We start from the raw sequence: 25,274 nt of genomic DNA, 5'->3' as shown, positions 1-25,274 counted from the left end.
AAGTTTTCTTTTGTATATCTTACACCTCTCGAAACTTTTGAAAATAATGAACAGACTAATAAATTTTAATAGTGATGTGTGGCAGAGAAAGATTACAACTTCAACACACTTTTTCCAATAATTTCACAAGTTTTTTGATTCTGTCAGAGAAGTTTTTAGTTGCACCTGTAACCAATTTTGCACGGCGTCAATGACTTCTGCTTCAGCTGCAAATCTTCTTCTTCTGAGCACCTCCTGCAAATGTTTGGACCATACGGAAATCACTAAGAGCCAGGTCTGGACTGTGTGGCAGGTCTGCCAACAATTCAAATCCCAACTCCTTTATTGTGTCGGCCATCAATGTCTGCATCTGATTGCAGGTTTCAGTTTAGTTAGCAACACATCACAATAGCCTTCACTGTTCACAGTTTCGACTCTTGCGGTGAGATGAATAACTACCAGACCTTCCACGTCCCAGAATAGTGTTAGTATATTCTTACAGCTGACGGTTGATGTTTAAATTTCTTAACTTGTGGTGATGATGGGAGTTTCCAAACTATGCTCGCAGCCTTACTTTGTGGTTCATGATGATGCACCCATGTTTCGTCTACAATAATGATTTGACAGAAAAAAAAAGAAGGAAGAAGAAGAAGAAAGAAATCCTGCCTTGCAATGATAACAGGCGAAATGTTTACGAGAAATGTCCATCCATTGTGCCTTTCCTGGGCTGGCAATTCTTTTGGTACCCACCTTGCACATATTTTCCAAAAATTTAGCCTTTTAAGATGAAATACACTGAACCATGACTGATACATAAGTATTGGTGATTCTGTCCACTGTGATTTGCCTGTTTTCCATCACCATACCCTCAATGACTCCCATATTGTCCCCAGTTGTTGACGTCGATGACCTGCCCGATCTTTCATTGTCACATAAAGAAGTTCTTCATGTTTGAAGTACTCTATCCATTCTTAGATCTTATTTCAGGATAAACAGCTATCACCATACAGCACTTCAATTTGACAAATAATTTCTGCAAACAAAAAGCAAATCACTCTCCTCATTTCCTCCTTTGTGCAGCTGCCTTGTTTCATGGTTTGTTACAATACGACGACTAACACGGGAATAAAAGTGACACGTTGTACAGAATTGTTGCAGATGACTATACTTCAGCCCTGGATACTAGCAGTGTTACCTAGCCCTATGGCAAGAAATTACAGAAATCTCTTTACTTTTTGACTTCACCTCACATATTGTTAGACAACTTTCATGTTAGAATGTCAACGTATGTGCCCCACTTTACGACGGCTATGCCGAAAGATTTTAGCAGCCGGTAAACCGTAAGGCGGAGGACAATGGGGTTGTTTTCATTCGAAAGAGCGATGTTTTTTGACCTAGGGACGTGCGCGCGCAGCCCCTGGCTAACGGTGATCCCCCACAGTGCGGTAAGAAAGCACAGGCAGTGCTGAGTCAGAGACGGTGCAGGATGGAGCTGTCGCGCCATGACTTTTTAAGATTACAAAAAGGGTTTAAGTGCTGAAGAATGCCATTCTTCTTTGCTGCGTATTTTTGGTGAAGCTTCCCCTTATAGGGCCACAGTTGAAAATTGGTTTCGCGAGTTTTTGAGGGGTCGGCAGTCAATTGAAGATGAACCTCGTCCTGGTCGGCCAGCAACAGCTGTGACTCCTGAAAACATTGATGCTGTGAGGAAAATGATCAAAGAAGATCCACATCTTACATTTTGCGACATTGAAGGGACCTAAATATTGGATCAACAGCAGCACAGACCATCATTCATAGTCACTTAGGCCTTACTAAGAGATGTGCCCGTTGGGTGCCACATTCCCTGACAGAAAGCCAAAAGGAGGCGAGAGTGGACTGCTGTCATTTCATGCTCGAAAAATTCAATTGAGGGAAGTCCCAAGACACCTACAATATCATCACAGGTGATGAAACGTGGGTCTACCATTTTGAACCAGAAACGAAGAGACAGTCTTCCGTGTGGTGCTTTCCAGGGGAGGAACCACCCACAAAAGTTCGACAAAGTCGGAGCTCTGGAAAAAAGATGAAAAGATGGTGGCAACTTTTTTCACAAAGATTGGGCATCTCACCTCTGTGACCTTGGACACACATCGTACAGTCAATGCTGAATGGTACATAAACGACTGTCTTCCAAAAGTAATCGCCACATGGAAGTCACAGCATCCAAAGTCCAAGAGTGGGCACCTTCTGATGCATCATGACAATGCATTTGCGCACAGGGCTGCTAGAACGATGGACTTTCTGGAGAAGGAAAAAGTGCAAGTGTCACCCCATCCCCCCTATTCACCTGACTTGGCCCCATGTGACTTCTTTCTGTTCCATAAGACTAAGGAAAAAATTTGAGGGCAGCGGTTTTCATCAGATGAAGAGGCCATTGCAGCATACAAGAGTGCACTAAGTGACATCCCAAAAGAAGCTTGGACTGACACATTTCCTAAGTGGTTTCAGATCATGGAAAAATGCATAGATGCTAATGGAGAGTTTTTTGAAAAGTTGTAAATGTTTTTTTTTGCAAATAATTTTTTTTCACATATTCTGCTAAAAACTTTCAGCATAGCCCTTGTATATTCCTTTAATTGTTAAACCGAGGAACTGTACACTAAACTCTTTTTTTTTTCCTAATTCACTGCCTATGTATAGTTTAATTTCATCATTAAAACTACTGTTGTTGAAGAGACAAATTTTACTGGTGCTTACATTTAAGTGGCTTTCATTAAAGTACTGAATAATTTCTTTTGTCACACTATTACAACTGATCTCTAGTTCATTAAATGATTTCTTTTTACACATGATGGACTTATCACCCCTGTACAGAACTACTTTCAAACTTTTGGAGCAATATTTTTTGCAATTTACATAAATGGAAATCAGAATAAGACCCAATTCCAGTCCTTGGGGCACTTCATATTTCATATTAGTGATTCCGTATTTGTGCACACCACATTCAGTTTTAAGCAGTACAAACTGTTATCAGTTACTCATGTAAGACTTTATTAGGTCACAAGCAGTGCCTCTGATGGCAATATTCCAAAGCTTTCTCAAGGTTGAGGTATATACCTGCAACATGTTGCTTGTTCCCAATGCCACTTATTACTTCTTCAGTTAACTGAGCAGCTGTTGTGCTAGTTGATTTAGATTTTAAGAATCCATTTTGATTTTCAAACATTAGGTTACGCTTGTTGAGAAAGTTGATAATTCTGTTATATATGACTTTTCAACTGGAAAAGATAGGAGGTATTGAGATTAGTCTGTATTTTTCAGTTTTCTATTTGTCACTTTTTTTAAGGATCAGTGTTACCTGGGCTATTTTTAGTCTGTCTGGAAGGCGCCTGATTCTGTTGTTGTTGTTGTTGTTGTTGTGGTCTTCAGTCCTGAGACTAGTTTGATGTAGCTCTCCATGTCTGATTCTATTAGGCCTATATTATTTACTGCTACAGACACAGGTACAGACACATTTTGTCTACACGCTTCTAATACATTACTACTGAGGCCTCCATGATTGCAGAACAGGAAGATTTTAAAGAGCTAATGATGGTCATCACGTCTTTGCAGTTTGTGGGACCTAGATATATGCTATGCTCACGTGGATTGCCTTTACATTACACTGCAGGTTATTATGTTTGTCATTGAAAGCTTCCTCTACTGAAGAAAAGAACCTGCACACAGCTTGCAGTATGTACACGAATAATAGAGGCAAAAAGACTATCAGTAAATTAACTGCCGAGGAAATTAGGTCAACTTCTATACAAAGCAGTGTATGTAACTGCATTGCCATGGAACGGCACGATCCACAAAATCAGGATCTGCCACACAAACAGCCACTGCAGGCAAGCCAGGAAAACTTGTAAAGCTTGCTAACTTGTATGGCCCAGCAGGTGAAAGTCATACTTAATGTAACACATCAGAAGTCTGGTAGTCTTTAAAAATAAGCACAATGCTCTGGATATCTTTACATATGTTGATAGACCTGACATCTTAGTCATAACAGAGCATTGGTATACTGAAAACATAATTCACATTAGTCTCCATGAAATTTTGTTCCACCTTTAGAAGGAAAAACAAGACTGGATGGTAGTGTAGCCATCTTCACTGCTACAGCAAGTGATGTCAGTGTTATTGCATAGAAGGGGTCACAGAATTTGCTGCGGTAAATCTAAAATAGGGTAAAAAAATTATAGCAATTATTGGTGAGCACAGGCCACTATGGGTATGTATTGATACCTTTTTCAAAAATCTATATGACTTGCTGATTTTTTCATAAAAATATTGTAATAACAGGGGTATAAATATAGACTTATTAACCAATGATGCCACAGTCTCCAAAAAGGTACACCTCCTGCTACATGAATTGACCCCACTTATCCATGAGCCAACTAAGAAACTAGCAACAGCAAAACATATCTGGGTAACACAATAACAAACATGACCCATCTTTCCTACAGTACATCTGTTCTAAGACGAGCCACCTCTGATCACCATGCAGTAAAACTTCAGTTGGGGGCAAATTAGATGCCCCTTGTCACTAAAAAGAAACTATGTAAGCACAAGAATTATGCATAATGATAACATCAAGTGACTGAACTGCATGTTAGCACACATACTATGGTTTGAGAATAATAGTTTTCAGTATGATAACTTTGCTACCGACTTCTAGTACTGTTTTGATGTCACATGCCCTGTTGAGCCACAAAAGTTAAACAAAAAATATAAACAAAAGTATCTGAATAAATAATGATGTCATTGAAGCAAAGGAAAAATTAAAACTACTCGATAGTGCAGTGTTGAATAACAGAGAAAATCTCAAGCTAAATGAGGTCTTCAGAATTTATTGAGAATCCTATAAAGATTTATTAATTCAGACCAGAAGCAGCTATGTAGCAAACATGCTTTAGGCTTCACACAATGTTTACACTGGTGTCTGGGGAGTAGTTAAGTTAATCATTAACAATATATTCTCTTATATTACCTAAAACAGTCTGATGATGTTCAGTCTCATACTGATTCAGCACATGCAGAAATCTTATGGTTTATAGTCAAGCCAGGTTTGAAGTGAATTTTCATGTGGAAAGGAATTTTCTTGACAGTTGTTGAATAAGAATGGGAAAGGGCGCAAGATCAGAAGAATGAGTGTGTGACAGATGACTGCTACACCAAACTAATGAATGGCTTTTCTTGTAAAATCAGCAGAGTGCAGAAGATGTTATCATGCAGAAGCAAATCTTGACACAGTTTTGTTGGTCATTTTTCCTACTCTGCAACGAAAAAGCATCTCAGCTGTTTGCAACAAATGCCAGCTTCAATGGACATACCCCTGGGGAGATGCAAACAATTATCTGTTCACTCTGCTCTTTGCTCAAGGAGACGTGTTTTGTTAGGTCTCATAATATACAGGCATAGAAACTTGTCACCAGTAACAATATTGCATAAGAATGCTCAACGAATGAACTGAGGATCTTCAACCAAAAATGCAGTAACAGCAACCACTTTGATATTTGTTGCTTCAAATTAGAATATGAAGTACTCCTACACCTGACTTCTGAACCTTGCCTGTTGAATGCAAATGTTGCACAACGTTAAATAGTCACAATTCATCACATATATCAATTATCAAGACATCCTGAATGTGGAAAATCATTTATGCCAGAATGGTCTTTCTTGGAACAAGAAAATCTTTTTCTCTCTTGAATGTCTGATATCACTTGTCCTCCTGTATCTTGACCCTCCCCTTAAACCCAAACCAAACATTGGGCCACAAATATTAGACCTTTCTTTTTAACACTTAAACACCATTCGTAAGATACAAGTATGCAAAATCCAATGCATACAAGGTGTGATCAAAAAATACAATGAACAATTTTATTAGAAACAAAGTAATAAGCTTACACGGAATTTGATATGATCTCCTTCAAAGTATTGTCCTTGGCTAGCAATGTCAGTTCAATGGCTGTAAGCATTTCTGGAAAATTTCTTTTGGAAGGACATTCTGCTGTTCTGTCATGGCTCTCCCAGTATCAGAAATGGTGTCATCTCAGGGTCATACCCATAGACCCAAGTTTCACCTCCAGTTACACTTTTGGATACAAAGTCTGGATCTGAATGAAGATGATCCTTCAACTCCACGCAAACAGACACATGATTTTCCTTCATCTGAAATGGACACACGATTTTCCTTCATCTGCGAACAGATTTTGCACTCACTTGTCTCACTTACAAATTATCATTTAAAATGCTTTGCACAGACCCATACAAGATGCCAAGTTCTTCAGTAAGCTCTTGAATAGTTACTCACCTGTTTGAACAAGCAATTTTTGCCGCTTTTTGCATGTCTCCTGTTTCTGAGCTTAATAGGTGTCTCAAATGTTGCATGTCTTCTACCAAATCACTTCCACATTAAAATTGCTCATACCACTTGTAAACAGTCTTCAGAGTTATGTTACCATCATACTAATTTCAACATTTCATAAGTTTTTTTTGGCACATTTTTGTAACTTGAAACAGAACTTAATGTTCACAGTTTGTTCAAAATCCATGATGTGCAGCAGACATGGTAAACACCACCTCACTCTAGCATATCTCGATGTTGTTGTTGTTGTGGTCTTCAGTCCTGAGACTGGTTTGATGCAGCTCTCCATGCTACTCTATCCTGTGCAAGCTTCTTCATCTCCCAGTACCTACTGCAACCTACATCCTTCTGAATCTGCTTAGTGTATTCATCTCTTGGTCTCCCTCTACGATTTTTACCCTCCACGCTGCGCTCCAATACTAAATTGGTGATCCCTTGATGCCTCAGAACATGTCCTAATACCGATCCCTTCTTCTGGTCAAGTTGTGCCACAAACTTCTCTTCTCCCCAATCCTATTCAATACTTCCTCATTAGTTATGTGATCTACCCATCTAATCTTCAGCATTCTTCTGTAGCACCACATTTCGAAAGCTTCTATTCTCTTCTTGTCCAAACTATTTATCGTCCATGTTTCACTTCCATACATGGCTACACTCCATACAAATACTTTCAGAAATGACTTCCTGACACTTAAATCAATACTCGATGTTAACAAATTTCTCTTCTTCAGAAACGCTTTCCTTGCCATTGCCAGCCTACATTTTATATCCTCTCTACTTCGACCATCATCAGTTATTTTGCTCCCCAAATAGCAAAACTCCTTTACTACTTTAAGTGCCTCATTTCCTAATCTAATTCCCTCAGCATCACCCGACTTAATTAGACTACATTCCATTATCCTTGTTTTGCTTTTGTTGATGTTCATCTTATATCCTCCTTTCAAGACACTGTCCATTCCATTCAACTGCTCTTCCAAGTCATTTGCTGTCTCTGACAGAATTGCAATGTCATCGGCAAACCTCAAAGTTTTTATTTCTTCTCCATGAATTTTAATACCTACTCCGAATTTTTCTTTTGTTTCCTTTACTGCTTGCTCAATATACAGATTGAATAACATCGGGGAGAGGCTACAACCCTGTCTTACTCCCTTCCAACCACTGCTTCCCTTTCATGTCCCTCGACTCTTATAACTGCCATCTGGTTTCTGTACAAATTGTAAATAGCCTTTCGCTCCCTGTATTTTACCCCTGCCACCTTTAGAATTTGAAAGAGAGTATACCAGTCAACATTGTCAAAAGCTTTCTCTAAGTCTACAAATGCTAGAAACATAGGTTTGCCTTTCCTTAATCTTTCTTCTTCTAAGATAAGTCGTAAGGTCAGTATTGCCTCACGTGTTCCAGTGTTTCTACGGAATCCAAACTGATCTTCCCCGAGGTTGGCTTCTACTAGATTTTCCATTCGTCTGTAAAGAATTCGTGTTAGTATTTTGCAGCTGTGACTTATTAAACTGATAGTTCGGTAATTTTCACATCTGTCAACACCTGCTTTCTTTGGGATTGGAATTATTATATTCTTCTTGAAGTGTGAGGGTATTTCGCCTGTTTCATACATCTTGCTCACCAGATGGTAGAGTTTTGTCAGGACTGGCTCTCCCAAGGCAGTCAGTAGTTCCAATGGAATGTTGTCTACTCCGGGGGCCTTGTTTCGACTCAGGTCTTTCAGTGCTCTGTCAAACTCTTCACACAGTATCATATCTCCCATTTCATCTTCATCTACATCCTCTTCCATTTCCATAATATTGTCCTCAAGTACATTGCCCTTGTATAGACCCTCTATATACTCCTTCCACCTTTCTGCTTTCCCTTCTTTGCTTAGAACTGGGTTTCCATCTGAGCTCTTGATATTCATACAAGTCGTTCTCTTATCTCCAAAGGTCTCTTTAATTTTCCTATAGGCAGTATCTATCTTACCCCTAGTGAGATAGGCCTCTACATCCATACATTTGTCCTCTAGCCATCCCTGCTTAGCCATTTTGCACTTCCTGTCGATCTCATTTTTGAGACGTTTGTATTCCTTTTTGCCTGCTACATTTACTGCATTTTTATATTTTCTCATTTCATCAATTAAATTCAATATTTCTTCTGTTACCCAAGGATTTCTACTAGCCCTCGTCTTTTTACCTACTTGATCCTCTGCTGCCTTCGCTACTTCATCCCTCAAAGCTACCCATTCTTCTGCTACTGTATTTCTTTCCCCCATTCCTGTCAATTGTTCCCTTATGCTCTCCCTGAAACTCTCTACAACCTCTCGTTCTTTCAGTTTATCCAGGTCCCATCTCCTTAAATTCCCACCTTTTTGCAGTTTCTTCAGTTTTAATCTACAGGTCATAACCAATAGATTGTGGTCAGAGTCCACATCTGCCCCTGGAAATGTCTTACAATTTAAAACCTGGTTCCTAAATCTCTGTCTTACCATTATATAATCTATCTGATACCTTTTAGTATCTCCAGGGTTCTTCCATGTATACAACCTTCTTTCATGATTCTTAAACCAAGTGTTAGTTATGATTATGTTGTGCTCTGTGCAAAATTCTATCAGGTGGCTTCCTCTTTCATTTCTTAGCCCCAGTACATATTCACCTACTATGTTTCCTTCTCTCCCTTTTCCTACACTCGAATTCCAGTCACCCATGACTATTAAATTTTCGTCTCCCTTCACAATTTGAACAATTTCTTTTATTTCATCATGCATTTCTTCAATTTCTTCGTCATCTGCAGAGCCAGTTGGCATATAAACTTGTACTGCTGTAGTAGGTGTGGGCTTCGTATCTATCTTGGCCACAATAATGCGTTCACTATGCTGTTTGTAGTAGCTTACCCGCATTCCTATTTTCCTATTCATTATTAAACCTACTCCTGCATTACCCCTATTTGATTTTGTGTTTATAACGCTGTAGTCACCTGACCAGAAGTCTTGTTCCTCCTGCCACCGAACTTCACTAATTCCCACTATATCTAACTTCAACCTATCCATTTCCCTTTTTAAATTTTCTAACCTACCTGCCCGATTAAGGGATCTGACATTCCACGCTCCGATCCGTAGAACGCCAGTTTTCTTTCTCCTGATAACGACATCCTCTTGAGTAGTCCCCGCCCGGAGATCCGAATGGGGGACTATTTTACCTCCGGAATATTTTACCCAAGAGGACGCCATCATCATTTAATAATACAGTAAAGCTGCATGCCCTCGGGAAAAATTACGGCTGTAGTTTCCCCTTGCTTTCAGCCGTTCGCAGTACCAGCACAGCAAGGCTGTTTTGGTTATTGTTACAAGGCCAGATCAGTCAATCATCCAGACTGTTGCCCTTGCAACTACTGAAAAGGCTGCTGCCCCTCTTCAGGAACCACACGTTTGTCTGGCCTCTCAACAGATACCCCTCCGTTGTGGTTGCACCTACGGTACGGCTATCTGTATCGCTGAGGCACGCAAGCCTCCCCACCAATGGCAAGGTCCATGGTTCATGGGGGGGGGGGGGCATATCTCGATGCTCACTGACAAGTCAGAACGAGTTCCAACTTGATGCTGCTTGTCTCAACAGTTCAGACTACCAGACAGTCATTTTTGGAGCTGCTCCATCCAGCCATCTTGATTTTGTTTTTCTGTGGTTTTCTTAGACTGCCATTGCATATACTGGAACTGTTCCCTAACCAAGGACACAGCGGACCACCTGTCCAGTCCTCATAGGCTACCCGTTCTATTCTGTTAAGGTATGTTATGTACATAGTGTGTTGCAGATTTTGGCCTATTGATTTGCACTGTATTACCTTGACAGATTCTATATCATTGTGAGATGATCCTTGGGTAAATAAAGCTAAATAAAATAAATAAATAAACAGTTTTATGCTTGCCAATGCAAAAGAAGATACATGCCCAAGGTGGGCCATGTCGTGATCACTTGGGCAGGTGCCCGCTGATGTCAGGCAGCCAGTTGCTGGCAGCGGGTGCCTGCTGCACGGCAAGGAAACACTCAAGCAAAAACTGTTCTGATTGTGACAAACTCATGAGCTCTTTTGCAGGAATGTTTCTGGAACGTTCTGCTACTACTAGTGGGTTAGACAGTAAAGTAAATTGTCTTTGAGGTTCTGTATTAATACTTTCAGAAGACTGATGGAATGTGGTTTAAAATAAGTAAGGAAGGAATAGACTCGAACTTGTGACTTAGTGTCCACATTGTGTGACATTTATGGCTGTACCAAGAGAAAATACAGTATTTAACCAGCTTCAGCAGAAGACAATACTTCCTGAAGAAACCTCCATATTTTACTGTGTTGCCAAATCATTCAGTTGGCTGGACTCAAGAAATATGAGGGAAGGCCAGTTTTATTGGTAACTTAAGTGAACAACTTATACTGAAGATTCTGTGTTGAGTCAGGTTTTATGCCACAGATAGTACATTGCATCAGTTAAACTTCATTGAATTTCGTACATGGAATCTAAATAAAAAACAAAATGAAATGAATTTTTATATCCCAATTTAATTATTGGTTATAATCAAAAGAACTGAACATGATTTAATTTTGCAGAAGTTCAGTTTTTCTGGAGAAAGGATGCACTGAGCAATTGATGCACTTTTACAATAGTTTCAGTCAGTCTAATTAAAATCATGCACATGAAGAAAACCCTACAATCTTTCATCCAGGAAGTGTGGCTGGTAGGATCTCAAGCTGAGAACATTGAGAAGAACTATATAATTCAACAATGTAAATTATTAACAAAGTGACTGGTAACAGTGTAAGAAATTCTGTAAATTATGACTGGTACAACAAAATCTAACTAAATAATGTGAACTAATATTGCTTCTATTAAAGGACTTCACATGCAATCTCATCTCTGTAAGCCTTGTCACGAAACTGACATAAAATTAATCTTCCAACTGAATGTGTACTAACTTGCTGCGACTCAAGATATCAAGTTGCAGTATGGTCTTATTCATCTCACTATATTAGTTCTGTAAGAAATTTTCATTTAGAGTCATAATATCTGAAAAAGTGTGTCCAGACACACATATTTCTGAACAGTTATCAACGAGACTACAAAATACTGAGATCTCCATAAAGAATTTTCTTAAAAGACTGAAGCAGATGAACAAATCATCTCAAATATTTCATCTGAGCACACAATAAATGGCAGAGCAATATATCTTATCTGTTTCTCTGATGGGGTTTGCATCTCATTTTGCCAAAGAAACAAGGACAAACTTACTTGCATAGAATTTATACGATCTTCTAAATCCTCGAGGTTTTTGTTAATGTCCTTCATCAAAAGTTGCAGTCTCTCATCTTCTGCTTTTGCTAGCCTATATAAGTCATCTTCTGTCTGTAACTGTCTTTGATTCGCTGTTATAAGAGCCTGAAAATCGTTCATATTTTAGAATGAATAAAAACTAAATACCCAAATTAATAAAAACAGAAAATATAGTTGCAAGAATTAAATGTCTTATCATAATCCTAAACGTTACAGTGAAATTTGTTTGAAAACAATGCATAACAATTTCATAAAATATTTCATCCATTAAACATTCTACAAAACTCAGGTAATCTTACAATATGATATAATTCTAAATTCATACTTCTGCTGCCTTGTACTATTACAGATGCACATTGACAATAACTAACATATAAAATACTGTTTAAGGCTCTACAACAATTTCAAATAATAGCTTATCAAAATGTTGTTGCACATATATACTTATCAACAATCATAATACTTCAGTAAGACACGTTGTGTCTCCAAAGGACTTGCGGACAGGCATTGAAAAAGTGCCAGTATTCCGAGTTAGTCCCTCTCTGAACTTACAGGAGGACCGATGTGAATTTTAAAATTTTCCCAGCGAATTGACTGTTCAAGCAAATTTCGGGCTTGCAGCCAGTCGCCGTTCAATACTTCGCACGATATTTCAACTGGGCACCTGCCTGTCATCTTCAGGTGAGCCGTCCCAGACTGGAGGACTGCCAGAGGAGTAGTGACTATGAGAAAGAGATTCAAAATGAATAATAGGATAACATTCCACAAGTTGACATGTGGACTGTCAGAAGTCAAATGTGACAAGAAAGCTAGAAATTCATAAAAGAGAAAAGAAGTTTCCAAAAGGATTACATCAAGGTGACACAGATTCGTAAACCAGAAACAAGATAGTAAGTCATACCTAGGAGCAAACTCAGTTCACAGTTCAGTAATGATGAAGAGTAGGCCAAAGTTTATTTCTCACCAGGAAGAATCAACAAATAAGGAAAGGAAATACTTAAGTATTGAGGATATTTACATTTCAGGTTTTCTGGGGCCTTAGGGATGATCGCAATAGTGAATAGCACTGTAGGCAATTCAGTTGCAGAGAAACTGACATACCTAAAAAGGGAAATCACCGAAGATGAACACACAAATATAGGTAAGAGGAAAGTAACTGCTAGGACTCCTTGGGTGACAGAAGAAATAATTCAAACAACAGATGAAAGAAGGGAACACAAAATTTTCAGAAAAAGAAATGAATACTACAACAGGATAACACTTAGAAATGAAATCACTTGGAAATGGAAGGAAGCTGATGCAAAATGGCACAAGGATGACCCAGCATACAGGAATGTTACAATAATTTTCAGTCAAATTAAAAGAATAAGTGTCAACATTAAAAGTGCAAAAGGCGTTCCAATGACAAAGCAATAATATCCATCAGAAAGTTAATCCCCCCCCCCAAGCAGGCAGATTTCAGTTGCAGGCATAGACATCGACTAGAGCGGCTCGGCAACCTACCTAGGATTAGAGTCAGATAGAAAGCTGACATTTGGAAAACAAATAAAAAGGGCTCATAAAGGCAGTACAGCATTTAATCGCCTGTACCCACTCCTAAAGGGTGGGGGGGCTGACAGTAGAAATGAAGCTGCGACTGTACAGAGCTGTTATCCTCCCTGCTATATTATATGGATATTGGTCAATGGCGGCACAAACTTCAAAATCTCCAAAACCGTATCCTCCATACCATAGCAGATACCAATAGATATACACCCAACACACACATCAAAGAATTATTAGACGAACCATCCATACTAACATGCATTAAATGAAAGTCGGTAACTTTATATTAAAAGACTTCAACTTTGCCCCACCAACTAATTCACCATTAGGCACACAATACCCCAACACTTCAAATAATAGACCAGTATCCACAATAACCAGACCATTTAGGGAATAACAGATACAGACATACAGTCATGTATACAATCACTTTGACAAAAAAATAAAGCTAACCTCAACCACTCATTTAGCTATGCTAGAAGTCAGACAGGCAGAGCCCTGTGGTGCTTCAAATTGAAATACATATAGACAGCAGTTAGCAATATCAAAATGTAGAGGAGAGAGCGAATAAGCTGGAGAGACTACACTGACGACTTCTGTGAGTGGGGCGAACTGCTTGATGTTAATGTTGTTGTTGTGGTCTTCAGTCCAAAGACTGGTTTGATGTAGCTCTCCATGCTACTCTATCCCGTGCAAGCCTCTTCATCTCTGAGTAACTACTGCAACCTACATCCCTCTGAATCTGTTTACTGTATTCATCTCTTAGTCTGCCTCTAAAATTTTTACCCCCCCCCCCCCCCCCCCCACACACACACTTCCCTCCAATACTAAATTGGTGATCCCTTGAGCCTCAGAATGAGTTCTACCAACTGATCCCTTTTTCTAGTCAGGTTGTGCCACAAATCCCTCTTCTCCGCAATTCTATTCAGTACCTCTTCCCATCCCAGGGGGCTTGCCACTCTTTGGCAGGTTCGTGCTTGCCAACCATGGGGCCCCAGCCTTTGCAGCATCTTTTCCCTTCCATGCTGTATGTCTATCCTCTTTTTACCTCCCTTGGGGAACATGTCTGGGTTGTTTTTGGAAATGTGTTCTGCTTTTTTTGTAGTCAGTATCAGAATACTCCCCACTGTGCCTTTTTTCTTTCTTCATTCGCTTTCTCTTATCCTTCCTCTGCTTCAGTGTTTGAGGTTCCTCTTTTTCTTCCTCCCTGTGTGCTCCCGAAGGCCAGCCTATGTGTCTGACGAGTAACAGGTGACAGGGTAACGCGTAATTCCCAATCCCAGGTCGACAAGTAGGGTTCACATGCACCCCTGGTGCATGGAGACTACGTCTGATTTTCAAGCACAACAACTGCTTGCAGCTTCACTCCTCAATGGCTATCCTGTTTGCATTGAGGTCCATTAAACGTTGAATTATTCCTGTGGTGATATTTACACTAGGATGCTCAATGGTCTAACCAAAGCAGGAATTCAAACGTTTCTCTCTGACAAGGGGGTTATTGCCGTCCATCAAGTGATGAAAAAAGTAGATGCCTTCTTAGTGCCCCCACGTACACTCTTTCTCAATTTTGATAGAATGGTTCTACCATCAAAGATCAAAGCGTGTTATGAAATTATCACAGTCAGACAGTATATTCTGAACCCAGTGTGCTGCTACCAGTGTCATCATTATACCCACACTCAAAGAGTCCTGTTGACACCCAGCCAAATGTATAACCTGTGGTAGGGATGCTCACAAGGGTAATTGTCTGCCTCCTTCTCCCCGCTGCATCAACTGCAATGACAACCATGCCACCTCCTACTGCGATTGTCCCATGTATCTCTATGAGCAAGCTGTCCATGATATCTGGGTGAAAGAAAAAAGTGCCTTACCTGGTTGTTTGCAAGCTGTTGGCATGTCAGAAACCCTGCGTTCTACCATCTGGCACCTACAGTATTGTTCTTGTTACATCTCACTCCATGAAGGAAATGGCCACGCAGACATGTGACCTCAAATTTAGCACTGTGTTTGTGAAATCACCCAGCATTATGGTAGTGTCCCTGTCTCCTCCTTCAGCTGTGCAACACACCACCAAACACACACCTCACGGGGCGAAGTCACCAGTTACACAACCTGCAGGACAGAAAGGACAGAAGGAATACTCCCATGAAGACTTCTTACGCCCCTCCAGTTAACCAACACCTGAGTCTTTCCCTGCTAACTGGACAGGCTCGAAGAAGTCAAAGGCAAATGATTTTCTCCTTCGCTGACTCGAAGATCCTCTTCGACATTATCACCACGTAATACCCTCGCCCGGCCGACCTCCATGTCACCAGTGCACACCACGAACTGTTTTTTGCCCTGGACTCCACAGGCCGACAGCAGAAGAATGCTGACACTTTTGTAGACCTCATGGAGCAGGATACTCCTGCCTCTGCGCCCTGTAGCAATGAGTCTTCAAAGGCTGGCACTTGGGAGCTGCCGAGGTGGCACCCCTTCATTTTTTCCTCGTCATGACTCTCCTCCAATGGAACATTCGCGGACTTTGATCCAACAAAGAGGATTTATGGCTGCTCTTGGAATCACAGCATAAACTTGTTCTCTGCCTTCAGGAAACAAAATTGCATCCTCATGACCACTTTGAGATCTCGTATTTCTTCTCGGTCGCTGTCCTACCGCCGTGACTTTCTCCTCAGCAGATATGCATGTCATTTGTCTGCCATGCATGACCACATATCCTATGCCTCCTTCTTTGATGACTCCTTTGATTGCCAGTATGGGGCACATCCCTCTTCTCTGTTACCTCCTGGAGTTCACTCTTGCTCTGGTAGCTTAACTTCATGCCACCTGCAACTTTCCCAGTGAGTGTGAATCCTTTCACCACCTTCACTTCATGTGGCAGCTTGTGTTCACCTTGCCCTTCACTCACTTCCTAAGGATACTACTCCAGCCTCTCTATTGCCTTTAGATTCATGACCTTGCACGGAATTTCACGATAGTATCTTTGTGTACATTTATGGCTCTCAGACTGCCTGTGGTGTCAAGTGCGCCTTCATCATTGGCACCGATGTGTTTTGGTATTGGCTTCTGGAACACAGCTCAATATTTACAGCAGAGCTCTTCATCCTGTATCAGGCCACACAGTACATCTGGTGACACAGGCTTTTCAATTGCAGCTTCTGCTCAGACTCACTCAGTCAGCTCCCTTTAAAGCCTCTCTAAGCTGCACACCGTCCATCCCTTAGTGCAGAGGGTCCAGGAAAGCCGTCACTTGCTCACTCTTGATGGAGCCACAGTGATGTTTATGTGGGTTCCTGGTCATGTCATTGTAACAGGAAATGAGGCAGCTGATGCAGCTGCCAAGGCTGCAGTCCTCGTACCTCAACCTGTTAGTCTTATATTCCCTCCGCTGATATCTGTGTTGCCATCTGACAGCAGGTGGTGTCACTTTGGCATCATCACTGGTCCTCCCTTCATGGGAACAAGCTCCTGGTTATTAAGCCTCTCCCAGCAGCTTGGATGACCTTCTCTTGGCCCTCTCACCATGAGATCATTTTAACTAGGTTGCATATTGGACACTGTCTCTTTAGTCATCACCATATGTTAAGTGGTGCTCCCCCACCAATTTATGCACGTTGCGCCAAGCTTCTGACTGTTTGTCATTTCCTGACGGAATGCCCTTTTTTTAACTGCTTACATTCCCGTTTGTGTTTGCCATCTGAGTTATTGGCTGTTTTAGTGAACAACGTGTGGGCTGTCGACCATGGAGGCCATTTAATTTTTAGTTCATGACCTCTGTTTCTCAATGGTGTATTTTATAGATCTTTCTCCTAGTCTTTGTTTTTAGTTGTCTTCTCTTGAGGGGTTGACGCATACTCGTTTCTAACTCCTCTCTTTCTTTTTGTGTTCTACAATTTTGATATGGGCGCGTATTACTGTAGTTGTTTTTTCACCCTAAAATCAAACAAAACAAACAAACAGTACCTCCTCATTAGTTACATGATCTACCCATCAAATCTCCAGCATTCTTCTGTAGCACCACATTTCAAAAGCTTCTATTCTCTTTTTGTCTAAACTGTTTACCGACTATGTTTCATGTTCATACATAGCTACATTCCACACAAATACTTTCAGAAAAGACTTCCTGACACTTAAATCTCTTCCTCAGAAACACCTCCATTGCCAGTCTGTATTTTATATCCTCTCTTCTTCAACTGTTATCAGTTATTCTGCTGCCAAAATAGCAAAACCATCTACTACTTTAAGTATCCAATTTCCTAATTTCCTTCAGCATCACCTATTCAATTCCACTACATTCCATTATCCTCATTTTACTTTTGTTGATGTTCAACTCCTATCCTCCCTTCAAGACAGTGTCCATTCGGTTCAACTGCTCTTCAAGTTCTTTGCTCTCTCTGATAGAATTACAATGTCATCGGCGAACCTAATATTTCTTCTCCCTGGACTTCAATTCCTACTCCAAATTTTTTTTTGTTCCCTTTACTGCTTGGTCAAGATACAGACAGAATAACATCAGGGATAGGCTACACCCTGCCTCTCTCTCTTCTCAACCACTGCTTCCCTTTCATGCCCCTCAACTCTTTTAACTGCCATCTGCTTCCTGTACAAATCGTAAATAGCCTTTCGCTCCCTGTATTTTACCCCTGCCACCTTTAGAATTTCAAAGAGAGTATTTCAGTCGACACTGTCAAAACCTTTCTCTAAATCTACAAATGCTATAAACGTAGTTTTGCCTTTCCTTAACCTATGAGAAATTGTGGGGTCAGTATTGCCTCACATGTTCCAACATTTCTATGGAACCCAAACTGATCTTCCCAGAGGTCAGCTTCCACCAGTTTTTCCATTCATCTGTAAAGAATTCGTGTTAGTATTTTGCAGCTGTGACTTATTAAACTGATAGTTTGGTAATTTTCAACCCTTTAAGCATATGCTTTCTTTGGAATTGGAATTATTATATTCTTCTTTAAGCCTGAGCATATTTCGCCTGTCTCATACATCTTGTTCATCAGATGGAAGAGTTCTGTCATGGCTGGCACTCCCAAGGCTATCAGTAGTTCTAATGGAATGTTGTCTACTCCTAGGACCTTGTTTTGAATAAGGTCTTTCACTGCTCTATCAAAGTCTTCATGCACTATCATATTTCCTATCTAATCTTCATTTACATTCTCTTCCACTTCCATAGTACTGCCCTCAAGTACATCTTCCTTGTATAGAGCCTCTATGTACTCCTTTCCCCTTCCTGCTTTCCCTTCTTTGCTTAGGATTGGTTTTCCATCTGAGTTCTTGATATTTCTGCAAAGGTCTCTCTAATTTTCCTGCAGGCGGCATCTACCTTATCCCTAATCATATATGCTTCTATATCCTTACATTTGTGCTCTAGCCATTCCTGCTTAGCCATTTTGCACTTCCTGTCGATCTCATTTTTTAGATGTTTGTATTCTCTTTCACCTGTTTCATGTCCGCTGCGGTAGATGAGTGGTCAGCGCAACAGAATGTCAGTCCTAAGGGCCCGGGTTCAATTTCCAGCTGGGTCGGAGATTTTCTCTGCTCAGGGACTGGGTGTTGTGTTGTCCTAATCATCATCACTTCATCCCCATCGATGCGTAAGTTGCCGAAGTGGTGTCAAATCAAAAGACTTGCTCCCGACGAACGGTCTACCCGATGGTAGGCCCTAGTCACACAACATTTTTTACCTGTTTCATTCACTTCATTTTTATACTTTCTCCTTTCATAAGTTAAATTCAATATCTCTTATGTTACCCAAGCTTTTCTACTAACTCTCTTGATCCTACGTTGCCTTCGATCCTACGTTGCCTTCATTATTTCATCTCTCAAAGCTACCCATTCCTTTCCTCTGTTCTTGTAATCACTCCCTAATGCTACCTCTGAAACTCTCTACAGCCACTGGTTCTTTCAGTTTATCCAGGTCCTGTCTCCTTGAATCCCTACCTTTTTGCAGTTTTTTCAATTTTAATCTACAGTTCAGTTCATAACCAATAAATTTTGGTCAGGGTCCACATCTGCCCCTGAAATGTCTTACAACTTAAAACTTGGTTTCAAAATCTCTGTCTTACCATTATACAATCAATCTGAAACCTTCTGGTGTCTCCAGGTCTCTTCTATGTATACAACCTTGTCTCATGATTCTTAAACCAAGTTTTATCTTTGATTAAATTACACACTTCACAAAATTCTACAAGGTGGCTACCTCTTTCATTCCTTTCCCCCAGTCCTCACCCACCTCATATGCTTCCTGGCCTTCCTGTTCCTACTATCGAATTCCAGTTCCCCATGACTATTAAGTTTTCCTCTCCATTAACTCTCTGAATAATTGTTTTTCTCTCATCATACATTTCTTCATCCAAGTCACTGACTACAATAACATGTGGAAAAGGAAAATCTGGATCTTTTAGATGATGATTAATTCAATTTTAGGAAACATAAGGGCACCAGAGCAGTTCTGAGATTGCATTTGATACTGGAAGCAAAACTTTAGGAAAATCAAGAAACTTTCATAGGATTTGAAGTGGTGCATGACATTGAAATTCTTTGGAGCACAAGTATATGCTATACAGCAAGATGGGTAATCAATTATAAAAGTAAGTGTACACTGTGTGTGCCACAAAAACTTAGAAATGAGTCCCAGTACGATCACAGGAGTTATATGGTATAGTAGCTCTCTATCCCCTATCCATGAACAAGGTTCCCATTTTTACCTTAAGGACATGTGTTTGGAGATATGAGGACTGGGAAGTTTCACCCTCTAGAAATTTCTAGAACTTTCTAGAGCATTCCAGAGTGTTCCACAAAGATCTGGAATGTTCTGGAATGCTTGGGAATGGTCTGGAACATCAGGGAAGATTCCAGAATGTTCTGGAACATCCTAGATCATTGTGGAACATTCAAGAACACTCTCAAATGCTGTGGAATGTTCTGGAATGTTGTGGACCATTCAAAGCCTTTTTGGTATGTTCTGGAATTCGCCACTGGTGGGCCTACTCTTTGGTAGGGGTACATCGTGCGTTTGAATCTCAGTTTTTATCAGTGACAAGTGAGGAACTGAAAAAGTAGTGCAGTGAGTGAATAAAACAAACAGTGAAGTGTGAGTAGTCAAAGTGATACAGTGACTGAGTATAAATTGAATATAAAATGTGTAAAGTATACTTAGTATATTTGTTAGTAAAAAGTTGGTTTGATTTATGTTTTAGACAAGGCCCAAACGTAAAAGATCTTGCCGTTTCAAAACAAAATTGCAGAAACAGAAAGAACAGTCAAAAAATGAAACAGAAGAAGAGCACAAAGCATGTTTAAGTTCCCCACGAACAACAATGAGCACACAAGAAGCAGAGAAACTGAAGAAAAACGAAATGAACGGATTGAAGAATCAGTAATTGTGACACAATCTTATAATAAAAGATTGCAAACTCAAGCAGCCACGAAAATATCACCCTACAAGAAGTGCAGATGAGGACAAGTAAACAGTACAACCTAACAAGTGGAGCATTCCACCATGACCCGACAAAAGAATATATAACACAAACAAAAACATGTTGTGATCGGAAAAATGGATAACATCTGCCAATTTTGTAACACAAACAAATTCAGGATCCTGTAGCATGAATGGAAAAATTTGGTTATCACCAGTGGGAGCACCTCTGCAAATTTTTACATTACATGACTGGAGAAACTTCAGAATCAAAACACTTTCTTCAAAATATAAAAGTATACAATGCCTGTTTCCAAATTACTTCTTTGGATGTCAGTTCAATCAACACTAACAGAGATAAATTGATTTTGTCCACCCTCCCCCCCCCCCCTCCCCCTCCCTTCCCCAACTGAAGGACAAATCTATTACAACATGTGATCGTTACTACCATTACCCAATGAGGACCATAAATTTCTGCAAGTATATTTCATTGACAATGAAGAAAGAGAAATTGATCAATGTTGCACAAATATTGGTGGATTGAGATGAGAAGTAGTCCGAGATGTATGGTGGATCTAACATGAATATAGTCAACTGATTCACATATCCAAAACAGCACTAGACCGAATGATTTCTGATGACTATAAAGTTATAATTCAAGCCAATGAAAGACCATATGGAGAACATGAAAATAATGCACCTCAGATAGACTAAGTTGCCATCATAATTGTGGACAATGAAAGCTGTGACATAACTGTACAGCAAAGAAGAAAAGGACTACAGCATATTGCAGAGACACACTGTTCATATGATGCCCCCCAATATCCATTAATATTTCTGCACAGAGAGGATGGATATCATTTTGACACAAAACAAATCCAATCTCAAACAAGTCTAGAAACAAAAAAGTCACTTCCAAGGAGTTCTATGCTAACCGCTTCATTATCAGAGACAAAGAAACATTCACTCATTATCAACACCTGCCCTTTATTCCAACAATTCCTAGTAGATAGGTATGCAAAGACAGAAGTGGAATGGATGCTTTGCATAAGACTGAATCAGAAGAAACTATGCACAGAGAAATATAATCACCTTTGAGAGATAATCATAAATGATAGGAACATTGACAACATTGGAACAATGGTAATCTTACCCTCATCATACACAGGAAGTCTGAGACACATGCACGAATATATTCAAGATGCCACAACCCACATAAGAAAATACACTCCTGGAAATTGAAATAAGAACATCGTGAATTCATTGTCCCAGGAAGGGGAAACTTTATTGACACATTCCTGGGGTCAGATACATCACATGATCACACTGACAGAACCACAGGCACATAGACACAGGCAACAGAGCATGCACAATGTCGGCACTAGTACAGTGTATATCCACCTTTCGCAGCAATGCAGGCTGCTATTCTCCCATGGAGACGATCATAGAGATGCTGGATGTAGTCCTGTGGAACGGCTTGCCATGCCATTTCCACCTGGCGCCTCAGTTGGACCAGCGTTCGTGCTGGACGTGCAGACCGCGTGAAACGACGCTTCATCCAGTCCCAAACATGCTCAATGGGGGACAGATCCGGAGATCTTGCTGGCCAGGGTAGTTGACTTATACCTTCTAAAGCACGTTGGGTGGCACGGGATACATGCGGACGTGCATTGTCCTGTTGGAACAGCAAGTTCCCTTGCCGGTCTAGGAATGGTAGAACGATGGGTTCGATGACGGTTTGGATGTACCGTGCACTATTCAGTGTCCCCTCGACGATCACCAGTGGTGTACGGCCAGTGTAGGAGATCGCTCCCCACACCATGATGCTGGGTGTTGGCCCTGTGTGCCTCGGTCGTATGCAGTCCTGATTGTGGCGCTCACCTGCATGGCGCCAAACACGCATACGACCATCATTGGCACCAAGGCAGAAGCGACTCTCATCGCTGAAGATGACACGTCTCCATTCGTCCCTCCATTCACGCCTGTCGCGACACCACTGGAGGCGGGCTGCACGATGTTGGGGCGTGAGCGGAAGACGGCCTAACGGTGTGCGGGACCGTAGCCCAGCTTCATGGAGACGGTTGCGAATGGTCCTCGCCGATACCCCAGGAGCAACAGTGTTCCTAATTTGCTGGGAAGTGGCGGTGCGGTCCCCTACGGCACTGCGTAGGATCCTACGGTCTTGGCGTGCATCCGTGCGTCGCTGCGGTCCGGTCCCAGGTCGACGGGCACGTGCACCTTCCGCCGACCACTGGCGACAACATTGATGTACTGTGGAGACCTCACGCCCCATGTGTTGAGCAATTCGGCGGTACGTCCACCCGGCCTCCCGCATGCCCACTATACGCCCTCGCTCAAAGTCCGTCAACTGCACATACAGTTCACGTCCACGCTGTCGCGGCATGCTACCAGTGTTAAAGACTGCGATGGAGCTCCATATGCCACGGCAAACTGGCTGAACTGACGGCGGCGGTGCACAAATGCTGCGCAGCTAGCGCCATTCGACGGCCAACACCGCGGTTCCTGGTGTGTCCGCTGTGCCATGCGTGTGATCATTGCTTGTACAGCCCTCTCGCAGTGTCCGGAGCAAGTATGATGGGTCTGACACACCGGTGTCAATGTGTTCTTTTTTCCATTTCCAGGAGTGTATGAATGACTAACCTCTTCATAACATTCACATGCAACTCACCATGGCCAGAAATCAAAGAACAATTATGATATGGACAAGTCCCCATGCATTGACACAACATTATAGCCCAAGTTTTCCAACAAAAACAAATGAGATTTATTGAAGTCATCGCAAGTAGAATGATCATATAAAATTAATTGTTGGTAAGGTGGGTGCCAGGTTGAGATTCATTGGGAGAGTCCTTAGAAAATGTAGTCCATCAACAAAGGAGGTGGCTTAAAAAACACTCGTTCGACCTATACTTGAGTATTGCTCATCAGTGTGGGATCCGTACCAGGTCGGGTTGACAGAGGAGATCCAAAGAAGAGCAGAGCATTTCGTCACAGGGTTATTTGGTAAGCAAGATAGCATCACAGAGATGTTTAACAAACTCAAGTGGCAGACTCTGCAAGAGAGGCACTCTGCATTGTGGTGTAGCTTGCTGTTCAGGTTTCGAGAGGGTGCATTTCTGGATGAGGAATCGAATATATTGCTTCCCCCTACTTATACCTCCGGAGGAGATCACGAATGTAAAATGAGAGAGATTCAAGAACCCACGGAGGCTTTTCGGCAGTCGTTCTTCCCGCAAACCATACGTGACTGGAACACACCTTTGGGTGGCTAGCGGAGTATAAATGTAGATGTAGAAAATACCACATCTTTGGAACCATTAGATACTGGATGCACAAACAATCAAATGGAAAAAATGAGGACTGCACACACACACACACACACACACACACACACACACACGCACACACACACAATATCTGATCTGGCTGCATGACAGAATTCATCCCATTGATGTCAACAAAATCATTCAGGCTGAATTTCCTAGTCCACAAGAAGATCCGGAACTGTGTGACATAGTAGTGAAAAACATGATTCACAGACCATCTGGCCCATCAAACCCCAATTTGCCATGTAAGAGTGATGGAAAACGTGCAATAAAAATACCCACAACCATACTTGGATGACATGGCTATCCTAAATACAGAAGATGATCATATAAAAACGGTGGCTTCACAGTAACAATACATACACGAGCCAGCAATGAACTGGAAACAGATAATTAACGGGTAGTAGCATACAAAACACACTACTTTCCAAAATGTTCCAAGCACACATAACGTATAATACTGCAATCCGGTGCGATCCATAAACTATGCCTGTATGTGAACAAACACAGTGACATAGCAGTATTTCAAATAGCCAAAAACAACAAACAACAAAACAGAAATGACAAGATCCTCATGTAGCAAATGTGAAGATACATCAACAGTAACAAAGCAGCACGGGAGATTTTCAGTTTTTCCAGATATGAACTGAAACCAACTGTGCAACATCTAGCAGTACATTTGGAGAATGGACAGAGAATGAGGAAAAACTGCAATTGAACCTCCCAAATGTCTACATCCCTACTTATTATATGTGGAACACAACAAGGAGAATCTTTCAATGATGAAAACAAGGAATTCCATTAGAAGATTATCCAGGAATCATGAAAACTGGTGCACTAGACCAAGTATACACCAAATAACACCAAACGTTTCTATCTCTGGATGTTGCTACGTGAAATACGGGGACCAACAAGTTTCAGAAATCTCAAGACTGTTGATGGTTACCTATGCCAGGTGGAGAGAGAAGCATGCCAACACTTGAACTACTGGAAAACAACAACCACTGGGAATTAACACTACAAGAAGCTTCATCCATGGCCTCAGCTGAACAAATGAGAGACTCATTCACCATAATTCTAACAACATGTAACCCATCAAATCCAAAACAGCTATGGGACTCCTTCAAAGAGAGTATGAGTGATGACATACTGTACCAAATCTGGCAAGCTATCCTGAACTGACCATCAAATTCAACGACGACATCTTCAATGAAACACTCATTTGCCTTGAAGATAAATGTTTAGCAATAAACAACCAGACCTTAGTACAACTTGGGATGCAATCAC

The 25,274-nt window shown here is 41.0% G+C and overlaps 1 protein-coding gene across 2 annotated transcripts in view; it reads right to left on the bottom strand.

The window, feature by feature from the left end:
• The window catches only part of LOC124776284 (coiled-coil domain-containing protein 39), a 503,452-nt gene that overhangs the window by 361,516 nt on the left and 116,662 nt on the right, over positions 1 to 25,274 (bottom strand). For both annotated transcript variants that reach the window (XM_047251190.1, XM_047251189.1), the window contains one exon: positions 11,628 to 11,774. In XM_047251190.1, the coding sequence (XP_047107146.1) occupies positions 11,628 to 11,684 (57 nt within the window). In that variant the 5' untranslated portion in view covers positions 11,685 to 11,774. The remainder of the gene's footprint in view (positions 1 to 11,627; positions 11,775 to 25,274) is intronic.

The sequence above is a fragment of the Schistocerca piceifrons genome, chromosome 2, assembly GCF_021461385.2.
Source record: "Schistocerca piceifrons isolate TAMUIC-IGC-003096 chromosome 2, iqSchPice1.1, whole genome shotgun sequence".
Taxonomy (NCBI): domain Eukaryota; kingdom Metazoa; phylum Arthropoda; class Insecta; order Orthoptera; family Acrididae; genus Schistocerca; species Schistocerca piceifrons.
The sequence above is the reverse complement of the archived record's forward strand: the minus strand, read 5'-3'. Positions and strand labels throughout refer to the sequence as shown.